The sequence below is a fragment of the Carettochelys insculpta genome, chromosome 3 (genome assembly GCF_033958435.1).
Source record: "Carettochelys insculpta isolate YL-2023 chromosome 3, ASM3395843v1, whole genome shotgun sequence".
Taxonomy (NCBI): Eukaryota; Metazoa; Chordata; order Testudines; family Carettochelyidae; genus Carettochelys; species Carettochelys insculpta.
The window spans coordinates 211,502,509-211,524,404 of record NC_134139.1 but is presented as its reverse complement, the minus strand read 5'-3'; the positions used below and the strand labels follow the sequence as shown (position 1 = coordinate 211,524,404).

The 21,896-nt window shown below is 45.7% G+C and overlaps 1 protein-coding gene across 4 annotated transcripts in view; it reads left to right on the top strand.

Annotated features, from left to right (window-relative positions):
* IFT172 (intraflagellar transport 172) overlaps positions 1–21,896 on the top strand; it is a 231,338-nt gene that overhangs the window by 50,267 nt on the left and 159,175 nt on the right. For all 4 annotated transcript variants that reach the window (XR_012645170.1, XM_074991603.1, XM_074991602.1 and 1 more), the window contains exons 6-12: positions 316–395; positions 881–968; positions 10,226–10,440; positions 11,218–11,341; positions 13,751–13,846; positions 14,866–15,027; positions 21,126–21,179. Coding sequence is in view for 3 of the 4 variants with exons in the window: in XM_074991603.1 (XP_074847704.1) it covers positions 316–395; positions 881–968; positions 10,226–10,440; positions 11,218–11,341; positions 13,751–13,846; positions 14,866–15,027; positions 21,126–21,179 (819 nt within the window). In the remaining variant the exon portion in view is untranslated. The remainder of the gene's footprint in view (positions 1–315; positions 396–880; positions 969–10,225; positions 10,441–11,217; positions 11,342–13,750; positions 13,847–14,865; positions 15,028–21,125; positions 21,180–21,896) is intronic.

Here is a 21,896-nt window from a genome sequence, read left to right as displayed (position 1 = left end):
GTTATGGGCCTTTGGCACTGCTCATCAGTGAAGGGATTGCATTGGTAACTTGCCCCCTTGCACCAATCCCCTGTGAGTTTCTCTGGAGACAGTGCAGCATTATTCATCCATTCCAACTTCTACCCCTCCCCCACAACCCCCCAGAGACCACAGAGGTCCATGTGATTTTTTTCACCTTGCTGCTTGTACCTGAAGGTGCTAGCTCAGCATAGATGAGAGCCTCTCCCTTATTCTTCTTATGCTGTACCTAGAATGAATCTCTGTTTCTGATACGAGGACAGAGAAAGCACTGACTAGTGTCTTTTTCTCCCCCAGGTTCGTTTAGCAAATACAAAGACCAACAAGTCCTCCACCATTTATGGGACGGATTCTTTTGTGGTCTCATTAACCTCCAAGTGAGTATGGTGCTGCTACAGACTCCCACTACCCCAGCTCAGTCTCCCTGGCCCAGTTGCTGGGTCTGAAGAGGCCTCCGTGGTGCTGGTGCAGCTTCATAGGCTCTTCTGGAAAGAAGAATAAGCACAGAGCCCCTCTCCCTTGGGGTCGTCGGGCTGCTGTGTGTTTTACCAATAATACTGTAACATTCCATTATCAGGACATCCCACCCCATCACTATACTGTTCCCTCCCCGTGTCTGTCTGCATGCTTTGTTTTAAAGAGACTTTGAGGTCTCTCGGGCACGATCCAGACCTTTTTTCTATGTGTGTGCCATCAGGCATACCGTGGCAACTGTCAAGGAATAATAACAAAGGGGAAAGAGTAGATTGCAATTGGCTCCTGCTGCCCCATGAGAATCAGATGAGCTACGGATGGGAGGGAAAACTGGGACCATAAGCGCTGCTGTGACTCTGTGATGACCAATCCTGATGTCTCTTGACAGTGTGTCAGGGAAGGGGATCCTGTCTGGCCATGCAGATGGAACCATCGTGCGCTACTTTTTTGATGATGAAGGTTCAGGTGAATCACAGGTACTGAATGGCTCTTTGGCAAAGATTCCATCTTGCACACACCCTTCTTCCTCAACTGTGCTAGGCCTGGAAAGTAACTGGGACCTGTGGAATGGAGGGCAGGTCAAAGGAGGGGTAGCAGCAAGTTGTTGTCACCACTGCATGGCTAGTGGAGCACTGATTAAAGATTGGTGTTTCCTAAATTGTGTTCTGTGGAACACTGTTCCACATGATATGAATAGGTGTTCCATGACAAAATGTCAATGCAAGCAATGTTTTTCTTTTTAAAATATTGAATATGAAGTTCTGTGTATGTGCTTCCACATATGGAAGTGAGGCAGCTGTTGCGAGGCAGCTGTTGTGAGGCAAAGTGCTGTAAGATATTTTGAGCATTGTGGTGAACCATTGGTCCCCCTTCGAGGGTCCCCCATTGGTGCTCCACCTTCAGGTGCACCAGCGCTGCTGTGCCCACTGATTGGAGATCTGTTGTAGCAGTGACTTCCTGGCTGTCCATGCACATGGGATACAGGCATGAGACGCCTGGAGAGCGTACTGCACATGCGCGGCTGGCTGTCTCCTCAGTCCTTCTTCTCTGACTGTCACCGGCTTCAGTCACAGCAGAGTAGTCCCCTCACACACACTATTCTGAAAAACAAACAAACAAAAAAACCTGACAACTCACTCACCATAATAGACACCTAAATAAGAAAAGAAAACAAGACAGCAAGAGAGAAAAATTGGAGCCGCTGCTTTTCTCAGGTGGCTCTAGCCACTTTCATTGGCTTTGCTTCTCAGCAGAGTCTAGGCTGGTCAATTTCACTCAGGCGTGTCTGGTTCTCTGGGGTTTGCAAAGTACTCACCCTGTGGGCTGTCCATCTCTATTTCAGACAGCCACTCTGCTTGTATCCATTGTCTGGGGCAGCAACACAATACTAACGACTGCCTACATCATAAGAAACTTACTAAGAGATCTAGGAGTGCAAGAAAGCAACAGTTCTGCATCTGGGAGATGGAGCAGGCTCTTAAACCAACAGATTTGCAGGACTCTCCCCTCAGGCTTAGTCCACCGGTGGTTGAAGCTAATGATGGCTTTGACACTTACAAGCCCTAGAGATAAGGAGAAATCCCCTTTAACTAAGAAGAGGTCACATACCTCCTCCGAGCAGGTTTCCCCTACAATCAAAGCAAACAGTTCAAAGCTCTGTGCTGTTGCCCTTCCTGCTTCAAAGAGGGCAGCAAGCAATGCTTCGTCTAAAAAAGCTGTGCTGTTTGAGTGCGTAAGGAAAGGGCACACCCCTCCTCAAAGTAAAAAGCGGGTAGGCTTTTTGGTTCAGCCACGGCTCTTCATTAGGTGCTGAAGCTGTCTGGAAAACAATGCGTACCAGCTCCTATGTACAGCATGCCGGCACTGTCAGCAGTTAGCACTCCCCTGCTTGCTGACAGGCTGGCACCCGAGAAGCATACAAAAGTGCTCAGTGCGGCCCCAGCATTTTCTGGGCTGCCGGTAGTGACAGTGCAGGGGGGTTCTTGTACTGATGCTGCCTCCTTCATTGTTACCACAGTACACTACAGCAGGGGAGCTCCCAGTCACTTTAGTACCAGGCACCCCATTATTCAGCATTGATGGCTCTATGCATAGTTCAAGGTTTTCTCATTCAGCAACCCCTGCTTCCATGTCAGCAAGTTGTTCTGACTCAGACGAAGACATTTTACCTGAGAGGACAGCAAAAAAATCTTTTACACCGTAGCCATTACAACTATAGCAGTGGCAACAACAGAGCGCGCCGCTGCCTGTGCCACCGAACTGGCCCTACTGGAACGAGTGGACAGTCTTTCGCTAGGAGCCCCTTCCCCAGCCATTACCTCAGCCATTGCTGCCAAATAGATCTCGACCTCCCAGCATATAATTGCTGGACACGTCCGAGATTTCAGAGGCAGACGACTTTGGTGAGTGCAGAAGAGGAGATGAATGGTCACAATTCTCTCCCTCATCCGGCTCCCTGGACTATACCATCCTGTCATACACCTCCCTGTTGAATGATGACCCCAAGTCATTCCAGGGCCTTTTTAGGAGCGCCTCAGACAAGCTGGAGACATCCTTCTTTGCTCCGCTGGATACACAGTACAAATTGATGAACATCTTACATTCATCCACACAAAATAGGGTGGCAGTACTGATTAATGAAGCCCTCTTAGACCCAGCCAGGCTTCTGTGGAACATCCCAGCCTTGATTGCACCTACATCAAAGAGGCTGGATTGACAGTATTGTGTGGCCTCTAAGGGCACTGAGTTCCTCTTCTCCCACCCACCTTCCAACTCGCTACTAGTAGAAGCTGTTAATGAGAGAGGTAGGCAGCAAAATTCTAGATATACCCTGTGGCATAAAGAATGGAAAAGACTGAATGCCATGCAGAAAAGGTCCTATTCATCTGCTGGCCTACAATTTCACATCACCAATTATGTAGCATTGCTTACAAAATACACACACCATGTCTTCAACCAACTGCATACTTGTATTCAGACAATACCAGATAACAAGAGAGATCAATACAAAGCCCTCAGGGGAGAAGGCTCTCTTATTGCTAGAACAGCCCTCCACTAAGCCTTGGACGCAGCAGACACTGCCACTAGGTCCCTAGCATCAGCAGGTGTTGTGAGGCAGGTGTCCTGGCTAGAGCTGTCCAGATTCCTCAGGGATATCCAAATCACTGTTGAGGACCTTCTTTTTGAAATGTCTTGGCTCTTTGCTGAGAGCATGAACATGACACTTCACTCCCTCAAGGACTCAAGGGTAACCTTGTACACCCTTGGCATCCAAATGGTTGCTGTGAGGTGGGGGGGCGGAAAAGACAGTTAATTATAGGTAAAGGTCGTCACCATTCAGTAATAGACGTTATGATAACAGATGACACCAGAAACAGCTGAGGAAGAAGCAAATCACAGAACAGTCTGTGACCCAGCAGGCTTCAGCCCTCTAGTTGTTTTGAAGATTTGGTTGAGAGATGGACAGCCCCCACAACTCTTGGGCTCCCATCCAAGTGACACACCATCTTTGTCTCCAGGCGAGCAGCATTCTTCCCCGCATGGTGAGCCCTCGCTACCGAAAAGTGGGTCTTAGTGGGTATGCTCCAGTTACCTCATCTCATTCATCTCCAAACCCCAACCACCATCCTGGTACCTTTTCAGAGATCCCTTTCACGAGTTTGTGCTCGTGCAAGAGGCACAACTTCTGCAGCTGGGAGCCAAAGAAGAGGTACCCGCTGAGCACGGGGGAAGGATTTTCTACTCATGCTACTTCCTTACACATAATAAAATGGGATTGGAGACCCATACTAGACCTCAGAAAACTAAACCACTATGTACTCTGTGAAAGGTTCAAGATGGTAATTCCAGCCACATTCATTCCTGTCGTACAGAAGGATCCTTTGCTGTTCACTTTCAGGCTTATTTTCATAGAATCATAGGGCTGGAAGAGATCTCAGGAAGTCATCTAGTCCAGCACCCTGCTTCAGGCAGGATCAACCCCAACTAAGTTGTCCCAGCCAGGATCCTGTCAAGGTGATACTTAAAAACCTTGAGGGATGGAGCATGCACCACCTCTCTAGGCAACGCATTCCAGTGCTTCACCACCCTCCTGGTGAAGTAGTTTTTTCCTAATATCCAACCTATTCCTCTTCTGTAACTTCAGACCATTGCTCCTTGTTCTGTTGTCTGTCACCACTGAGAACAAAAAAAAGTAGTCAAGTAGCACTTTAAAGACTAACAAAATAATTTATTAGGGGAGCTTTCGTGGGACAGACCCACTTCTTCAGACCACAGCCATACCAGAACAGACTCAATATTTAAGGCATAGAGAACCAAAAACAGTAATCAAAGTTGACAAATCAAAAAAAAATTATCAAGGTGACCAAATCAGAGAACACAGGGGTGGGGGGGAAGCAGAGGGGTGGCGGGGCAGGGAAGTCAAGTCACTGAGAACAGTTCCTTTAGAGCTGCCCTTCAGGAAGTTGAAGGCTGCTACTGAATCACCCATAAGTCTTCTCTTCTGTAAACTAAACAGGCCCAAATTTCTCAGCCTCTCCTCATAGGTCATGTGCTCCAGCCCCTTAATCATTTTTGTTGCCCTTCGCTGAACCTGCTCCAGCACATCCACATCCTTTTTATACTGGGATGCCCAAAACTGGACACAGTATTCCAGATGTGGCCTCACTAGTGCTGAATAGATGGGAACAACCACTTCTCTAGATCTGCTTGCAATGCTTCTCCTGATACATCCTAATATGCTGTTAGCCTTCTTGGCTACAAGGGCACACTGTTTACTCATATCCAGCCTTTCATCCACCATAACCCCTAGGTCCCTTTCCGCTGTACTGCTGCTAAGCCAGTCGGTCCCCAGACTATAACAATGCTTCGGATTCTTCTGTCCGAAGTGCAGGACTCTACACTTCTCCTTGTTGAACCGCATCAGATTTATTTTGGCCTGATCCTCCAATTTATCCAGGTCCCTCTGGATTCTATCTCTACCCTCCAGCGTATCTACCTCTCCCCCTAGCTTTGTGTCATCCACAAACTTTCTGAGGGTGCAATCCAGTCCCTCATCCAGGTTAATAATAAAGATGTTGAACAATACTGGCCATTGACCCCTACCCATTGGGCCTGATCGTTAAGCCAGCTTTCTATCCATTTTATAGTCCATGGATCTAATCCATGCTTCCTTAACTTATGGGCAAGAATGTTGAGAGAGATTATGAAAAGCTTTACTGAACTCAAGGTATGTCACATCCATTGACTTCCCCATGTCCACAGAGCTTGTTACCTCATCATGTCACCATTCACCCATCGCACAGACAGTTCTTCAGATTTTTGATAGTAGAATGACACTTCCAATACAGAGTGTTACTCTTCAGTCTGTCTACAGCACCAAAGGTTTTCTTAAAGGTCCTAGCAGTGGTCACCTCACATCTACAAACAAAGAAGATAATCTGCCTAAACCCTCCACCCAAGCCCCATTTTTCCAGGGCCAGCTGCTGGCCTGCCATCCTGAGCCCCACCCCACCCCTGAGTCCCGCATTGCTGGGGCCAGTCAGCCACCCACAAGCCTGAGCTTCTCAAGCCCTGCGCTGCCAGGGCCAGCTGCCCAAGCACTGCAAGTCCCACAAGCCGGCCAGCCACCCTAGCCCTGTGAGCTGCCTGCCTGGGCCCCACCCATCCCACAAAGCCAGGCACCACCAGCTCCCTGCTCTTATCCCTTCTCCCTCACCTGAGCCAGGCACCCCCAGCCTCTCATCTAATCCCATCCTCCTCCTCCCCCACCCAACCCACACCCACTCATCTTTGCAGAAGACAGCTCGCTCCACGTGGGTCTTTACCGGCTGCCTGCTTTTTATTGCGGCTGCACCAGGTCACCCACGTGAAATGGCTAGGGCTGAGAGCTGGAAGCAAAGGCCGGCTCTTTCTTTAGGTGGGGAGAATGATGGGAGGGCTATGTCTCCTAGTGCCCCCCTTGGAATTTCTTCATGCCCCCCCGTTCAGCCATTCTGTACTGTCATAAACTCATGTACCCCATTCGAAGGTTCCACATCCAAACAATGACACTGCTTTGTAGTCACCTAAAGTTGGAGCACCCATGGGGACTCTCAAAGAAGAAGGGAAAGTTACTCATCTTGTGCAATAATTTGGGTTCTTCAAGCTGTCCCTGTGGACACCACCACCCACCCACCTTCCCTCTGCTTCGGATTCCTGCTTTGGCTTCCAGATCAGAGAAGAACTGAGGAGCAGGCTGCCTGTGCATGTGCAGTAAGTGCTACAGGCATCTTGTGCCTGTGCTCTGCGTGTGCAGGTAGCTGACAAGGGGGATGCAACTTCCAACAGGTCTCTGATCAGTAGGTGCAGCAATGCTGTGGCACCTTAAAGTGGAGCATCCAGTGGGACAACATCTCGAAGAACTCCAGTACAAGGTGAGTAACCTTCCCTTACAAACCATAGTTAATAGTTCCACAATTTCACATTTGAGTTCTTTCAGAACTTTTGGGTCAATGTTATCTGGTCCCAGTGACATCTTACTGTTAAGATTGTCAATTAGTTCCAAAACCTTCTCTAAGGACACCTCAATCAGGGGCAATTTTTCAGATTTGTCACCTACAAAGGACAGCTCAGGTTTGGAAATTTCCCTAACATCTTCAGCCGTGAAGACGGAAGCAAAACATTCATTTAGTTTCTCCACAATGACTTTATCATCTTTGAGTGTTCCCTTTGTATCTCAATCATCCAGGGCAGTTGTACGTAACATTTTTTTCAACCACAACCCCCATATTTTATTGTACTTGTATTGCGACCTGCAAGTTAATTTGAGAAATTTCTTCCTTACTGTCAATTAATTTCTATGCTGTAGAATAAAAATGCATAAATTGAGAACTAATTTTCCATAGTAAGTAAAGAAAAAGGGGGGTGGGCTTGCATGCATGGGACAAAACCAACTAGGAAGGTTATATATATTTTAAAGTGCATATTATAAAATGTCTCAGTTAATTTTTGAAAGGTAAAAACAAAAACAATAAAGTGTTTTACATTTATTTTAGTCAAATTAACTTAAAGTCTAAATACAATAATATGACCAAAAAGACAAAAAGAAAAGTTCAGATAAATACACAAAAGAAAAAAACTTAATGGAAAACTTGAGCTTGAATCTTAGACGCTATAATTTTTATTTTCGGCTTTATATTTGAAACTGCCACTCTTGGATCTTCCTCCGCATTTAGTTTAAACCAATGTTCGGTTGTTATTGCAGTGAGAGCCGAAAAAGCAGATTCACATAAGTAGGTCAATGTGAAGGGAAGAAGAGAAAACATTTTTTTGTTTGCATAATTCCAGGTATTAGTTTTTCCACAGATATCCAAAATTTATCACATATTGAAGTTTTAAACATAGCATGCATAGCTTCGTTTAATGATAAATTAACAAGTTTTTCTTTTTTGTTCATACTCCGTTCTGAATCCTTTTAATTGATGATGAAGGTAAATGGAATTTGAATCTAGCCTAGCTTCTTTTCTGGGAACTCTTGAAATCATGTTGTGAAACTATTTAACAGACCTGTAAGATGATTTGATTTAAGTCCACATCATTATCACTGATAAATTCAGATAGACAGGGAAACATTTCCACATTACCTAGGGCAATGGAATTTTTCCACATCGTCTTCCTGACACATTTTCAATTTGTCTCAAAGGATTAATATGTTCGTATTTCGACCTTGAAGACTTAAGTTGAGCTCGTTTAACTTTTCAAATATGTCTGCAAGATAAATGAGATTTGCCAATCACTTCTCATTCAGAAAATTCTGAATTCTGCAAGTGTTTTATTGTGTTCCAGAAGAAAAATTAGAACTTTATATTTGAAGTCAAAGAGACACTACAGTGTTTTGCCGCGTGACAATCATCTCATTTTGGTATGAAGAAGTGTTTTGTGATCAGAGCCCATTTCAATGAACAAAATTGCAAAAAGTCTGCTATTTAAAGTCATAGCCTTTATAAAATGGTAACGCTTACAGCATCTTGTAGTATCTCGTTGGCATCTGGTTGGAGTTGTTTTGAGGTTAATGCTTCCCTTTCCCTGTCTGTCATGCAGTGGTGAAATCTTACGTGTGGTGTGGTGTCTTTTACTCTTCCTTTGAATCCTTTCTTTGATCCTGTTAAAGCAGCTGTGCCATCTGTACGAATTGAAAGGCATTTGGACCACAAAATACAATTCAATTAGAAAAACTTATTGACGTGGCTGAAAATCTCTTCCCTTGTGGTTTTCCCTTCCAAAGGTTCACAAAATAAAAACTCTTTGAAGATTTACCCATCGTGACAGAATCCAACATACACAAGAAGTTGAGCAAGATTTACAATGTCTGCATATTTGTCCAATTGCATTGCAAAGTGATCAACTTCTTTTAACCTACCCAGTAGTTGTGTTTTAGTATCTTCTGAGAGCGCTATAAGGTGCCATGAAACTCTCTCTCAATAAAGGAATGGTTTTCATTTCATCACCCTATTTTTCGCCTCCAGAGCTACAAGAGGAATCAGTGGCAGCAGAGCTCAGAGCCACAAGTGGCTCTTAAAAGATCCTCATGCGGCTCAGGAGGCACAAGTCCCAGGATGACAGAGTCGCAATCCATGGCTTGCACACCACTGGTCTAGGGGCCTCACTGGTTGTTTAGCAGGCTTCTTGCTTCTGATGTACTTCAAAACATTATGTTATTGCTTTTTGCTTTGTGAGTTTTTGGCTAGCTTTTCTTCAAACTCCTTTTTAGTTTTCCTTATTACATTTTTACACCTAATTTGGCAGTGTTTATGTGCCTTTCTATTTTTCTCACTGGGATTTGACTACCACCTTTTAAAAGATGCCTTTTTGTCTCTGACTGCTTCGTTTACATGGTTATTAAGCCACCATATACTGCCCATGTAGCCAGGTGACATTGCTGTTTGTAATATGCTAGCCAAATCAAAGTTAATGTTGGTAAGTCTGCCCAGGTTGAAAATTACACTCCCAGCTGCAGTATAGATGTATCTATAGATACCTAATGCGTGGGACAAATGATCCTACGTATGCTACAGCAGGGTTCTTGCACCTTTGCTGGTCTGAATGTGCTACAGATCTGATCCAGACAGGTAGTTACTGTGTTCCTAGAACAATACAGTCACCATAGTAAACAGTGGTGGGTTTTGGGATCTGGGTATTGGATGCATGTTCCACTTCCCTTCCCCTGTTGCATGAGCAAGGATGGCAGAAGTTTTAGGGGACTTAACTATTGTTATTGGTAGTAATAGTTCCGAGTCCCAGCAACATAAGAAGAGCAACCATGCTTCCTTTTGTGCCCCACCTCATCATCCAGGTCTGTGTCCTGCTGTGCTAAATCCATACAAACACAATGTTTTTTGCTGTAATGATCAGCAGTGAAATATGTGGCTGAGCAAAGTATGGTCACTATGGTCCCTTTTTCTGCCTGTCTTTTGGTGGAAGTTATGAAGCATGTAAACCTCTAGTTAACAGTGTCAACATTTACATTATCGACTATAGATTTCAGAGTTAACTCACACTGAGGTGATGGGGCAGCTCCTCCCTTTTGTAGCTCTGGTTTCAGGCTGTTGGTGTCAATTCAGGCAGTCAGCCCTAGAAACATAATCTTTAAACAAGCAGCTGATAGCTCCCAGGGAGCTTTTTACTTGGTCGGCACTGACCAGTCTGTTGCCAGTTCTGCTGCTCTTTTCATGACTTCCCGTCTTTTTTATTGTAGGGTAAATTGGTGACACATGCCTGCCCTCCGTATGCACTCACCTGGGCTTCCAACAGTATCATAGCTGCAGGCTGCGATAAGAAGATTATAGCTTATGGAAAAGAAGGTCACGTAATTCAAACTTTTGATTATAGCCGGGACCCCTTGGAGAAGGAATTCACCACAGCAGCCACTAGCCCTGGAGGCCAGTCAGTCGTCATTGGCAGCTACAGCAGGTTGGGTGCCAAATGGCTGGGCCTTTTCTTTAGAACAGGTGTGGGCAAGATATGATCTGTAGGGTGGATATGGCATGCCAAGCTGCCAGATATGGTCTGTAGACCATCCCGCTGGGACCGTCAAGCACAGAGCAGCCAGCTGCTTCAGAGAAACGCAAAGCTGCTTTAAGTGGCTTCCTGCTCCAGGTAGCTCTGTGCTCCAGACACCCAGAAAATAGGAGCTGCAAAATTTTGTTGGGGGTGCAGGCAGTGCATGAAGCCTCCCTCTCTTCCCGCCCAGCATCCAGGGCAGAGTGTCACATGGAACCAGCAGCAGCTTTCAGCTAGCTAGAGCCTCAGCAGGCAGGAAGCCTGCCTCAGGGTCCTGCAGGGCTGCTGACTGAGAGCTGCCTAGGTACATGCCTCCTGGCAAGAGCCTGCCCCCAACACCCCAGCCTATTCCTTCCCCCAACTCCCTGCCCCAAGTCACCACTTGAACCCTATGCACCCTCCTTCCTCCAGGTCACCCATATCCTCTCCCACGGCTTGCCTCCCAACCCCCTGTCCTCGATCACAATCCCCTCCTTTACCCAAATGCTTTCTGACCCCCACACTCTATCCTGCACCCCAGCCCCAACTCAAGCTCCCTTCTGCATGCAACCTCTGTCCCAGACTACGCAACCCCTTCGTAGAAAAGTGCAGCCCTTGACGACTTACTGGAGTGGCCCCCGTCAAACATTATCTCCCAGGCCTTCCTCTCCTCATGCAAGGGTACTGTATTCTCATTTCTTCCCACAGACTGAGAGTCCTGAACTGGAGCCCTCGCAGGAGCGCCTGGGAGGAAGCCAAACCCAAAGAAATCGAGCACCTCTACACTATCACAGCCTTAGCATGGAAGAGGGATGGCTCACGGCTCTGTGCGGTTGGTAACGTGAAACGATAGCCTCAAGCCCTCTCCCAGAGTCACAGTCCTGCCTGCTGCGTGGTAGGGTGTGATTCGTGCCCACTAATTAGGGAGACCTGGTACTGGGAGGTCCAGCCAGAGCCCAAGTGGGAGGAGGGTGGGACCTAGAAACACAAGGAAAAGGGTTGGAGTGGCTAAGAAGTTGCGGCAGTCTGGTAGGTGATGAGAGGAGTAAGAGGCTGGGCAATGTCATGAGGGATAGTCAGGGGTAATAGCAAGATCCCTTCCTCCAGGGAATAATTTCAAGGTTTTGGCATGGCCTTTCCAAATGCAGTCTGCCCTCTGTCTCCCTATAGCACCTGTTGCGGAGGGGAAGGGCTGAGCTAGCATTAACTCATGAATTCCAGGGACCAGAGAGTGCCGCTTTTTCTGCTCAGGGAATTGTGCTCAATATTATTCCAAGCTGCAAGTTTGTAGGCAAAAGAGAAGCCCCACAAGGCTGTTCCTTGCTTCCCCTTACATATTATAGACAAATCAGATTTTCATTCTTTGATAAGATTAAGGTTTAGTTGATAAGGGTAACTGGGTAGATGTAATATACTGAGACTATGGAAAAGGCATAAGCTTAGTATATGGCATTCTGGTTTAAAAATCACATTAATGGATTAAGAACTAGTTGACAGACTTCAAAAAGTACTTGTCAATGGGATGTGGACTGAGCTGTTGATCAATGGATCTCATTTTCTATGATGCCATTGGTGAGTGACCAACCCAGTTCTTGATCAATAGAACTGATTACAGATGTCACATAAAAATCTGCCTACTGCAGGTGGTGTGCATTCTTTTTGGATCCAGCATTTTTCCTGTAGTGCCTTGATAAGCTGACTCTAGAAGCATTTGAGGGCCTGTACAATGGTCTGCTGTCAGGACAGTCTGTCATGGTGGCAATATATTGTTCATGACTCTGAGCCATACAGCAGGATATTCAGGACAACTGCCTGATGAACTGCTACCTTGATATGGTGTTTAACACGACGGTCATTCCATAGGCCTTTTGTCAATATTCCAAAGGCAGTGCTGGCTTTGGCTAATCAAGCAGGTACTTCACGATCCATGATCAAAACAAAAAGCAGTCAAGTAGCACTTTAAAGACTAGCAAAATAGTTTATTAGGTGAGCTTTCGTGGGACAGACCCACTTCTTCAGACCATAGCCAGACTGGTCTGAAGAAGTGGGTCTGTCCCACGAAAGCTCACCTAGTAAACTATTTTGCTAGTCTTTAAAGTGCTACTTGCCTGCTTTTTGTTTTGATAGTGTATAGACTAACACAGCTTCCTCTCTGTTACTATTCACGATCCATGGTTATGCTAGAGGACAGTACACTTCCGAGATAGCGAAACTGTCAGTAGTCTTAAGGATGATACCAGCAGCAGTGATCACTGGAGGGCTGGGCTCTGTCCGAACACTCTGAAGCATAACCTCTGTCTTATTGAGTCTCATGGTGGGTCCAGAATGGTGAGCAGAAATAACACAGTGGTCAGAAAGCTTCTCTGTGCGTTCTTGACCGAATGAGCCAAAGGTGTACAGTCATCAGTAAACAGGTGGTCATGGACAGTTATAGTAAACACCATCATGCGAGCCTGAAGTCTCCTGAGATTGAAAATGCTACCATCTGTTTGGAACTAAACAGGTATGCTCAGTGTGCAAGGTAATCCATCATTAAATGGTGGTGTTTCTGGTGGGATTCCCCAGAGATTGTACTAGGCCTGATGCTATTCTACATCTTTTTAATTTTCTGATCGTAAATATAATTGCTGATCAAATTTGTGATGACATAAATATCAGAGGAATGGTAAAAAAAACTCTCATGACAGGGCAGTCCTATAAAGGTATCTGTATGTCTAGCAAGTAAGTCAGGCCCATGCAAACAAAATGTGGTTTTCTGCAGCCATATGGAAACTCATGTATTTTGGAAGAAGGAAGTAGGCCATACTTACAAGATAGATGCTGTATCCCGGAAAGCTGTAACTCTGAAAGGGGGATCTAGTGATCTCAGTGGGCAGAGAATTCAACATGAGCCACCCGGAACAGTGCATTAGTGAAAAAAGCTAATGTGATCCTGGATAGCTAAGTTGGGGACTAGTGAGTAGGAGCTGAGAAGAGATTTTACCAGCATATATGGCATTGTTGGGACTAGTACTGGAATATTCATCCAGTTCTACTGCCCACATTTTCAGAAGGATGTTGAAATATTGGAGAGGGTGTAGAAAAAGAGTCACAAACGTTTTTCAAAGATTTGAGCAAATGTCTTACAATTAAAGAGCTTCATCTCTTTAGCTGAGCTAAAAGAAGATTGAAGAGTGACTTGATTACAGTTTCTAAGCACCTTCAGTTGCTTCAATTTACGTGCCTTGTGTTTGCTTCCCAGGGTACCCTTTGTGGAGGGGTGGAGCAGTTTGACTGCTGCCTTCGCAGGAGCATTTACAAAAATAAATTTGAAATGACATATGTGGGGCCGAGCCAGGTAAAAAGTTAATAACCTGTGTGAAGTGGGTGTCTGGGGTGAAGCTGCAATAATGAGTCACCTGGCTTGCTAGGAGTGTTCAAGAATGTCTGCCACCTTGTTATCTCACCCAGGTCTCCCTCCCCTCCCACTCCCAGCTTTGGCACCTCCTGTAGACTTCCTGCACTCTGCTGTGACAGGTCTCACAAGCTCTCACCGCTAGGCTCTTAGACCCAATAAAACATTGTGTTTGTTCCAAAAATCAGGTTCCAAAGAGTTGAGTCCAGTGCATTTCAGTGGGGTGCAGTGAAGTCGCCAAATGATTCCACTAGCTGGGAAAGCCCCATGCCTTTTAGAACACCCAGACACTAAAAAGTCTGGAAGTGGAATCCAGGCTCTCCCCTAGTTCTCCTGCCTACCCCAAGCCAAACAGACTTCCAACAAAGTTGATTCCTAAAAATTGTGTCATAAGTTGAAACATTGTAACTTGGAACCACAATATACTCCAATGTTGGGCTGAGTATTGTAAAGTCAAAATCAATGGTCATAAATAGAATCAATTCAGAAATATCGTTAGTACCATTTGTCTTAAGTCAAAAGTTGTAAAATCAAGGCCTGGCTGTACAGTCAGTTTTGGTGAGGATAAAATCCCATATTGAGCCAAGGGATCTATTTCTGCCAATTTGCTTGGAAGCGTGTATGTGTATTTTTGCATATTTTAGGAACAAGATTGAGTGTGGATGAATGATGGAGAGTAGCTGGGATGAAAGACCTAACGGCAGTCCTGGGCTCTGTCACAGGCTTGTTGTGTGCCCTTGAACAGTCTCATGCTGTAGCTCCTCATCTGTACAATGGTGTGGGGAGGGTAATACTACCTCCCCTAGAGAGGTTCGATGTTCGTAAGAGTCTGGGGCATATAACTATCTAGCCATACAGACAAGCTGTAATGCACGTACCTTTCTTAGGGCAACGGCTCTTCTGTTTTGCTCCTTTCTGTAGGGTGCACCCAACTTCCTTACCTCTTGCTCTGCTCTCTCCAGGTCATTGTGAAGAACCTCTCCACAGGAACCCGAGTGGTGTTGAAATCCCACTATGGCTATGAGATTGATGAGGTGAAGATTTTGGGGAAAGAGAGGTACCTTGTAGCCCATACCTCAGACACGCTGCTGTTGGGAGATCTGAATTCCAACAAGCTCAGTGAGGTATGGAAAACTCTGCAGGACTATTTGGTTGACCTGGTGTCTGGATACATAGGCAGACTCTCTGTCATCTGAATAGTGTTGGTTAAAAACGATTAATGGTTTTAATAAAATTGAGAGGACTGGATAGCTCAGAAAGCTGGTAGTGGGATCTGTGGCCTGCTGTATAAATTTAGATGGAACAAATGGGCTGGAGGTCTGACCATAACTCAGTCCCCTCCAATATTAAACAGTATTAAACAAGGCACACGGATTGGTATGCAGAGACCTCATTCTGACTAGCTCCATGGCAAATACAGCATTAAACATCCATTTCACCTTTTATTGACAATACAGAAAAGGGGAGAAAACAGCTGGCACGTGTGAAATGTGCAGTGTTAAATAAGGCTTTCTGTTTAACAGCGTCCCTCGATCACTTGCCCTCAGCTGGAAGCAGTTTTTAGAAGGAAAATCACCCCCACTGCCATCTCATGTGGAGTCTGCGATTCAGTGGGGGCTGGTGGGGATGGCAATATCACCCTGACATCTCTCTCTCTTGCCTGTTGTGGTCAGGATACCTCACAGGATCAGGATGGTGAAGGATTTGAGGTCCCAGGAAATGCCAGAAGTGACAGCCATAATGGCGAAACTCACTCTAGTAGTTTCTCTCACTTCTTTCTGGGGTGGTTCTTTTTGTTCTTTCCATATTTTTCCCCAATAAATTGTTTTCCTTTAAGGACCCAAAAAGGGAGTGATGGGTATTGTGTCTGCCTTTCATCTTATCCGTTATTGCTGGTTATAGGTTACTGTAACATCTTTTTATGATTGAGCTGACAATTGGGATAGATTTGGAGACTCAGTTCACACAACAGGCCTTTCCCCTCTTGTGGGACCTGGTTCCAATCTAGTAAGCAGCCCAAGTCAAGGGGCAGGATTTATGATGTCTCTATTAACGTGTTCAGCTTGTATGTTTGTCTGGTGTGGGCATTTATGAGATCTTCAGGGCAGTATCTGTGTCTTACGGTCTTGTGCAGTAGCTAACACATTGTGGGTGTGTTGAAGCAAAGGACTTCTCCGTGTTTAGGTGGCTAACAAAAAGCTTTATTGATCAATAAGGCACCAGATGAGGCAAACTGGACACAGTAAAACCAGGTGCAGCAAGGCTGCTTGATTCAGCTAAATCTAGTAATTTATACCCTTTCACAAACAAGTCCAACATCAGAGGCAATTAGTTAGGGAAACATAAATCATTTTCAGGGAGAAAACTGTTATCAGCAAGGAGAAACAGGTGCCAGGGAGTAAGAGTCCCAACTCCAAACAGTTCATTAATGCATTCCACTTAGCTCATCCTCCCTGCCATTCCCAAATAGGTCAGGAAAAGTTCAAGCTCTTGTGTACATGCAGGAATAGGAAACATGAAGTGGTTTCTATTACATGAAATGGCTTCCACAGGTGCTATGCAATATATACAGTAAAAAATTACAGTACAGATTGGACCTCTGTGGTCTGGCACCCTCAGACCCAGACCATTCACAAGAAAGGAGTTTGATGGACCAGGGGAAATCAGGCTTTTGGGCTGGAGTGGGGGAGTGCCAGCTCCTAAGCATAGCGTAGAAGTAGCCAAAGAAACAAATGAAAGAGATGACTAAAAAGGGAAGACAATTGAAGGGAGACAGTTCTTTCGTCAGCATGTCACACACCAAGTTAGAACATGAACTGAGATGTGAAGAGCAGGTTATTGAGGTTGCAGATGTTTTCTCCCTTCCCCTTCTATCTTCTGGATGTTAGCACCACTGAGTTCTACGGAGAATTTTAACTGAGGCCAGGGGAAAGTGTTCCATGCATGGGGGCAGCATGGTGGAAGGCACAGAGATGTCAATGAGAAAGGGAGATAAAGGAATATAGGCTGGAGGGAATGTGAAAGGAGCCCAGGTCCAAGCTGCAGTCTGTGGCCCTGGGAGCAAAGGTAAGGAGCTCAAATTTGAAGCCAGTTCAGTAGGAATCTAGTGATGGGTCTGGTTTTCCCTTAGCAGTCATTTGATAATGAGTTGCACTTCTTCATGTCACCCTCCTATTTGTAAAAAGTCCTGTAGTGCCTTATAGACTGACAGATTTATTGAAGCATAAGATTTTGTGGGCAAAAACCCACTTTGTCAGATATGTATAGTGGAAATTCCAGAGGCAGGTATAAATATACAGGCACATAAAAAGAAGTGAATTACCAATCAAGAGGAAGGCCAGAGTTAAGGAGGTCATTTGGGTCAGGGGGGATGTGGCCCATTTCCAGTAGCTGGTGTGAACACCAAGAGAGGAGAAACTGCTCTTCTAGGCTTCGTCTACACGTGAACGCTACATCGAAATAGCTTATTTTGATGTAGTGACTTTCGATGAGTAACGTCTACACGTCCTCCAGGGCTGGCAACGTCGATGTTCAACTTCGACGTTGCGCAGCACCACATCGAAATAGGCGCTGCGAGGGAACGTCTACACGCCAAAGTTGCACACATCGAAATAAGGGTGCCAGGCACAGCTACAGACAGGGTCACAGGGCGGACGCAACAGCAAGCCGCTCCCTTAAAGGGCCCCTCCCAGACACAGTTGCACTAAACAACACAAGATACACAGAGCCTACAACTGGTTGCAGACCCTGTGCCTGCAGCATGGATCCCCAGCTGCCGCAGCAGCAGCCAGAAGCCCTGGGCTAAGGGCTGCTGCCCACGGTGACCATAGAGCCCTGCAGGGGCTCGAGAGAGAGCGTCTCTCAACCCCTCAGCTGATGGCCGCCATGGCGGACCCCACTATTTCGAAGTTGCGGGACGCGCAATGACTACATGGTCCCTACTTCGACGTTGAATGTCGAAGTAGGGCGCTATTCCTATCCCCTCATGGGGTTAGCGACTTCGACGTCTCACCGCCTAATGTCGAAGTTAACTTCGAAATAGCACCCGACGCGTGTAGCCGTGACGGGCGCTATTTCGAAGTTAGTGCCGCTACTTCGAAGTAGCGTGCACGTGTAGACACGGCTCTAGGTAGCCAGTCATTCCCAGTCTTTGTTCAGTCCTAAACTGATGGTGTCAAATTTGCAAAGGAATTGTGGCTCTTCAGTTTCTCCTTGAAGTCTGTTTGAAGCCTTTACCTAAAAGATGCTCATCTATCACTGTCTTCACTATGAAACAAAGCAGCGGAAATGTAGCACTTTAAAGACTAACAACATGATTTATTCGGTGATGAGCTTTCATGGGACAGACCCACTTCTTCAGATCAATTTCTTTTCCAATACAGACTGACATATATAAGTACAGAGGACAAAAAGAAAAAATTACAATAAAAACTGACAAATCAAATAGGATATAAGGAAGAGGGTGAGAGGTGGGGAAATGTTAATTGTCCTGTCTGAGATAATTACGAGCATCAAAGGAAGGGAAGCAGTACTTGTAATGTGTCAGATAGTTGATGTCTCTGTTCATACCATGTGTTAGTGTGTCAGATTTGAATATGTACTCTAACTCAGAAATCTCACCCTCTACTCTGCTGTTAAATTCTCTATGCCGCAGCACACAAATTCCCAGGTCTTTAACAGAAAGGCCCACTCCATTGAAGTGTTCACTGACAGGCTTATGTGTATTGAGTTTCTTGGTGTCTGCTCTGTGTACATTTACTTTTTGGGAGAACTTTTGCCCAGTCTGTCCAATGTACGTAGCGTCAGGGCATTGTTGGCACGTAATAGCATATATAATCGTTCTGGAAGTGCATGAGAATGTGCCTTTGATCTTCTAACTAACATGATTAGGTGCAGTGATGGTATCCCCAGAATAAACATGTGGGCAAAGTTTACAGCGGGGTTTGTTGCAAGGAAAAGTTCCAGGATTCATATTAGTGTGGTGTAGCCTGTGATTGCTGGTGAGAATCTTTCTCAGGTTAGGAGGTTGTCTATAGGAGAGGAGAGGCCTGTCACTTAGAGCCTTCTGGAGTGCAACATCCTGATCCATAATAGGTTGTAGATTTTTAATGATGCATTGCAGGGGTTTGAGTTGGGGGCTATAGGTGATGACAAGTGGTGTTCTGTTGTTGATCTTCTTGGGCCTATTTTGAAGTAGCTGGTTTCTCGGTATTTGTCTGGCCTTGTTAATTTGTTTTTTTTTTCCTTCTTCCGGTGAGTAAATCAGTTTTGTAAATGCTTGGTGTAGACGTCTTGTAGTTTTCAGTCTCTGTCAGTAGGACCAGAGCAGATGCGATTGTATCTATGGGCTTGACTGTAAACTATGGATCATGGGGTGTGTGTTGGATGGAAGCTGGAGGCACGTAGGTAAGCATAGCAGTCAGTGGGTTTCTGGTAGAGGGTGGTGTCGAGGTGGCCATCAGTTATTTGTACTGTGGTATCCAGGAAATGTATTTCTCATGTGGAACAGTCAAAGCTGAGATTGATGGTAGGATGCAGGTTAAAAATCTCTCTGGAATTCTTCTAGAACCTCTTTACCGTGGGTCCAAATGGTAAAGATGTTATTGATGTAGTGTAAGTAGAGCAGTCACGGGACAAGACCTAAGGAATCATTGTTCTAAGTCGACCATAAAAAGGCTAGCATACTGTGGGGCCACGCAAGTGCCCATAGCAGTGCTGCTAATCTGGAGGTATAAGTTGTCCCCACATGGGAAATAATTGTGGATGACAACAAAGTTACACAGGTCAGCCACCAGATTGCTGTGGTAACAAGCTCTCAGGAACACCATCCCTGGCCCCGGCAGCATGAGGCTCAGGCAGCTTGGGATGGCAGGTGGGTGGCTGGCCCTGGCAGCACGGGGCTCAGGTGGGCGGCTGGCAGGCGAATGGGTGGCTGGCCAGCCCCGGTGTTGTGGGGCTTAGGTGGGCAGTTCTGGCAGTGCAGGTCTCAGGTGGGCAGGTGGCTGGTGCAGTCAGCTCTGGAGGCTGGCATGGGGCTGAGGCAGCTGGCCATCTGGGATTGCACCAGGCAACCACAAGGGGCCAAGAAAATTATTTGTGCTTATTTTAAATACCATTTTTATGTCAAGCTTTTGTGTTTATTTTAAATTAAGAATTTAACTTTTTGTTAAAGGGTGGGTTGGACGATGGTAAAGAAGAGGTGCGGGGGATGTGTGAGGGTTTTTCAAAAATCAGAAGTAGGGCGTGACACTGAAAAGTTTGGGAACCGCTGTTTTACACAGATAGAATACAATCACTCAGAAGATCTCAGATTATTTTTATCCATTGCAGAAAGATCAAAGGGATTTCCTCTGTCAGCCCAACATATGTCGAGGCTCATGCATAGTATATTGCTATTCTATCCAAACAAACCATTACCAACATGTCCCAGGGCATACTCCACAAGATCTGTAGCAACATCCACAACCTTTCTGAAGGGAGTGCCCTTATAGGTCATTAGTTGGGCAGCCACATGGTGTAGTAACCACAGGTTCATGGCTCACTATGCATTGCAATCCAAAGCAGACAGAGATATGGCAGTAGGTCAGGCAGTACTGTCCTCAGTAGGTGCACCCAGTTAAAACTCAACATCCAATTATGGAGTCGCTCTACAGTCACCTACCATGGACTGTCTGTGGGGACACTGCTCAAAGGAGAAGTTAGTCACTTTGTACAGTAATGATGGTTCTTCAAGATGCATGTCCTCATGGGCGCTCCAAGTCCCACCTGCCTCCCGTCTACTCGGTGCAATAGACATAGTGAGGGCATCAGTGATATAAATGAGGAGAGAGCAGGACTGTGTGTGCTATCCCTAGTGGTGCAACAGCGCATGCTGGGTTTGTGCATGTGCAGCCCCACTCAGTAGTGCCACAAAGAGTTTCCATGCTGCAGTGCTGGGTAAGCCCAACACCTACTGTGGAGCACCCACAAGGACACATATCTCAAAGTACCATTGTTACTGCATGAAGTGAGTAACTTCTTTGTCCACAGCAATGAGATTATAGAACCAAAGCCAGGTGTACATAGCAAGATAAAAAATGAGCTGAAATGCCTTTGTTGATTTGATCACTAGCTGGAATGACATCTTATTTCCTCCAGATCCCATGATGTCTGCATCTTGAGCATCCTGTAGTGAAAGCATCATCAGTGCAGTAGTCATTCACTCTTTGCCCTTGTGTTGCAGGTGGCCTGGCAAGGATCTGGAGGGAACGAGAAATTTTTCTTCGACAATGAGAATGTGAGTTGGGTTGAAACTCTTCCTCCTCCTGACTGAATTTGCTATGCACATACTACAAGCATGAAGTCTGTCTCCCGGGATGGCCCACGTCCTTGCCATATCTAATGCCATGTACCCAACTCCTCCAGCCTGTGGTCTGTTCCCTGTCCTGTCGATGTTTCAGGGAGCAGAACAAACCATTGTACTGATACAAAACAAAGTAACAGAAATACAGCTCTTTAAAGACTAACAAATGATTTATTTGGTGTGATGAGCTTTCATGGAATAAATCTTTCTGTTATTCTTTAAAGTGCTACATTTCTGCTGCTTTATTTTGTTGGAGTACAGACTACCACGTCTGCCTCTCTGTTACCATTGTATTAGTAGTACTTCCACAGTGAAGGAGGTATAGAAGGAGCCTGGGTGAGAAGGAGCATAGGGCAAGGCAGAGGAAGAAGAGACTGGGAGGAAGTTAGAAATACAGAGAGCAGGGAATCCTCCACCTGGGCTTACTAGCCTATAATCAATAGTGTCCTAGCTTGGCTCCCACAGGACAAGAAACCTTAGCTCATTGGTGCTTATTAGTGACAACCACACCAGTGAGATCAAGGATGGAATGAGCTTCAGGGACTGAGCTCTCCTTCTGTCCCCAGAGGGTGAATTCCGATCAGGGTGCAGGGATCCTTTCTACAGCTCAGTGAGTACCTCTGTCGTCCACTCAGCCTTTCCTTTCACACT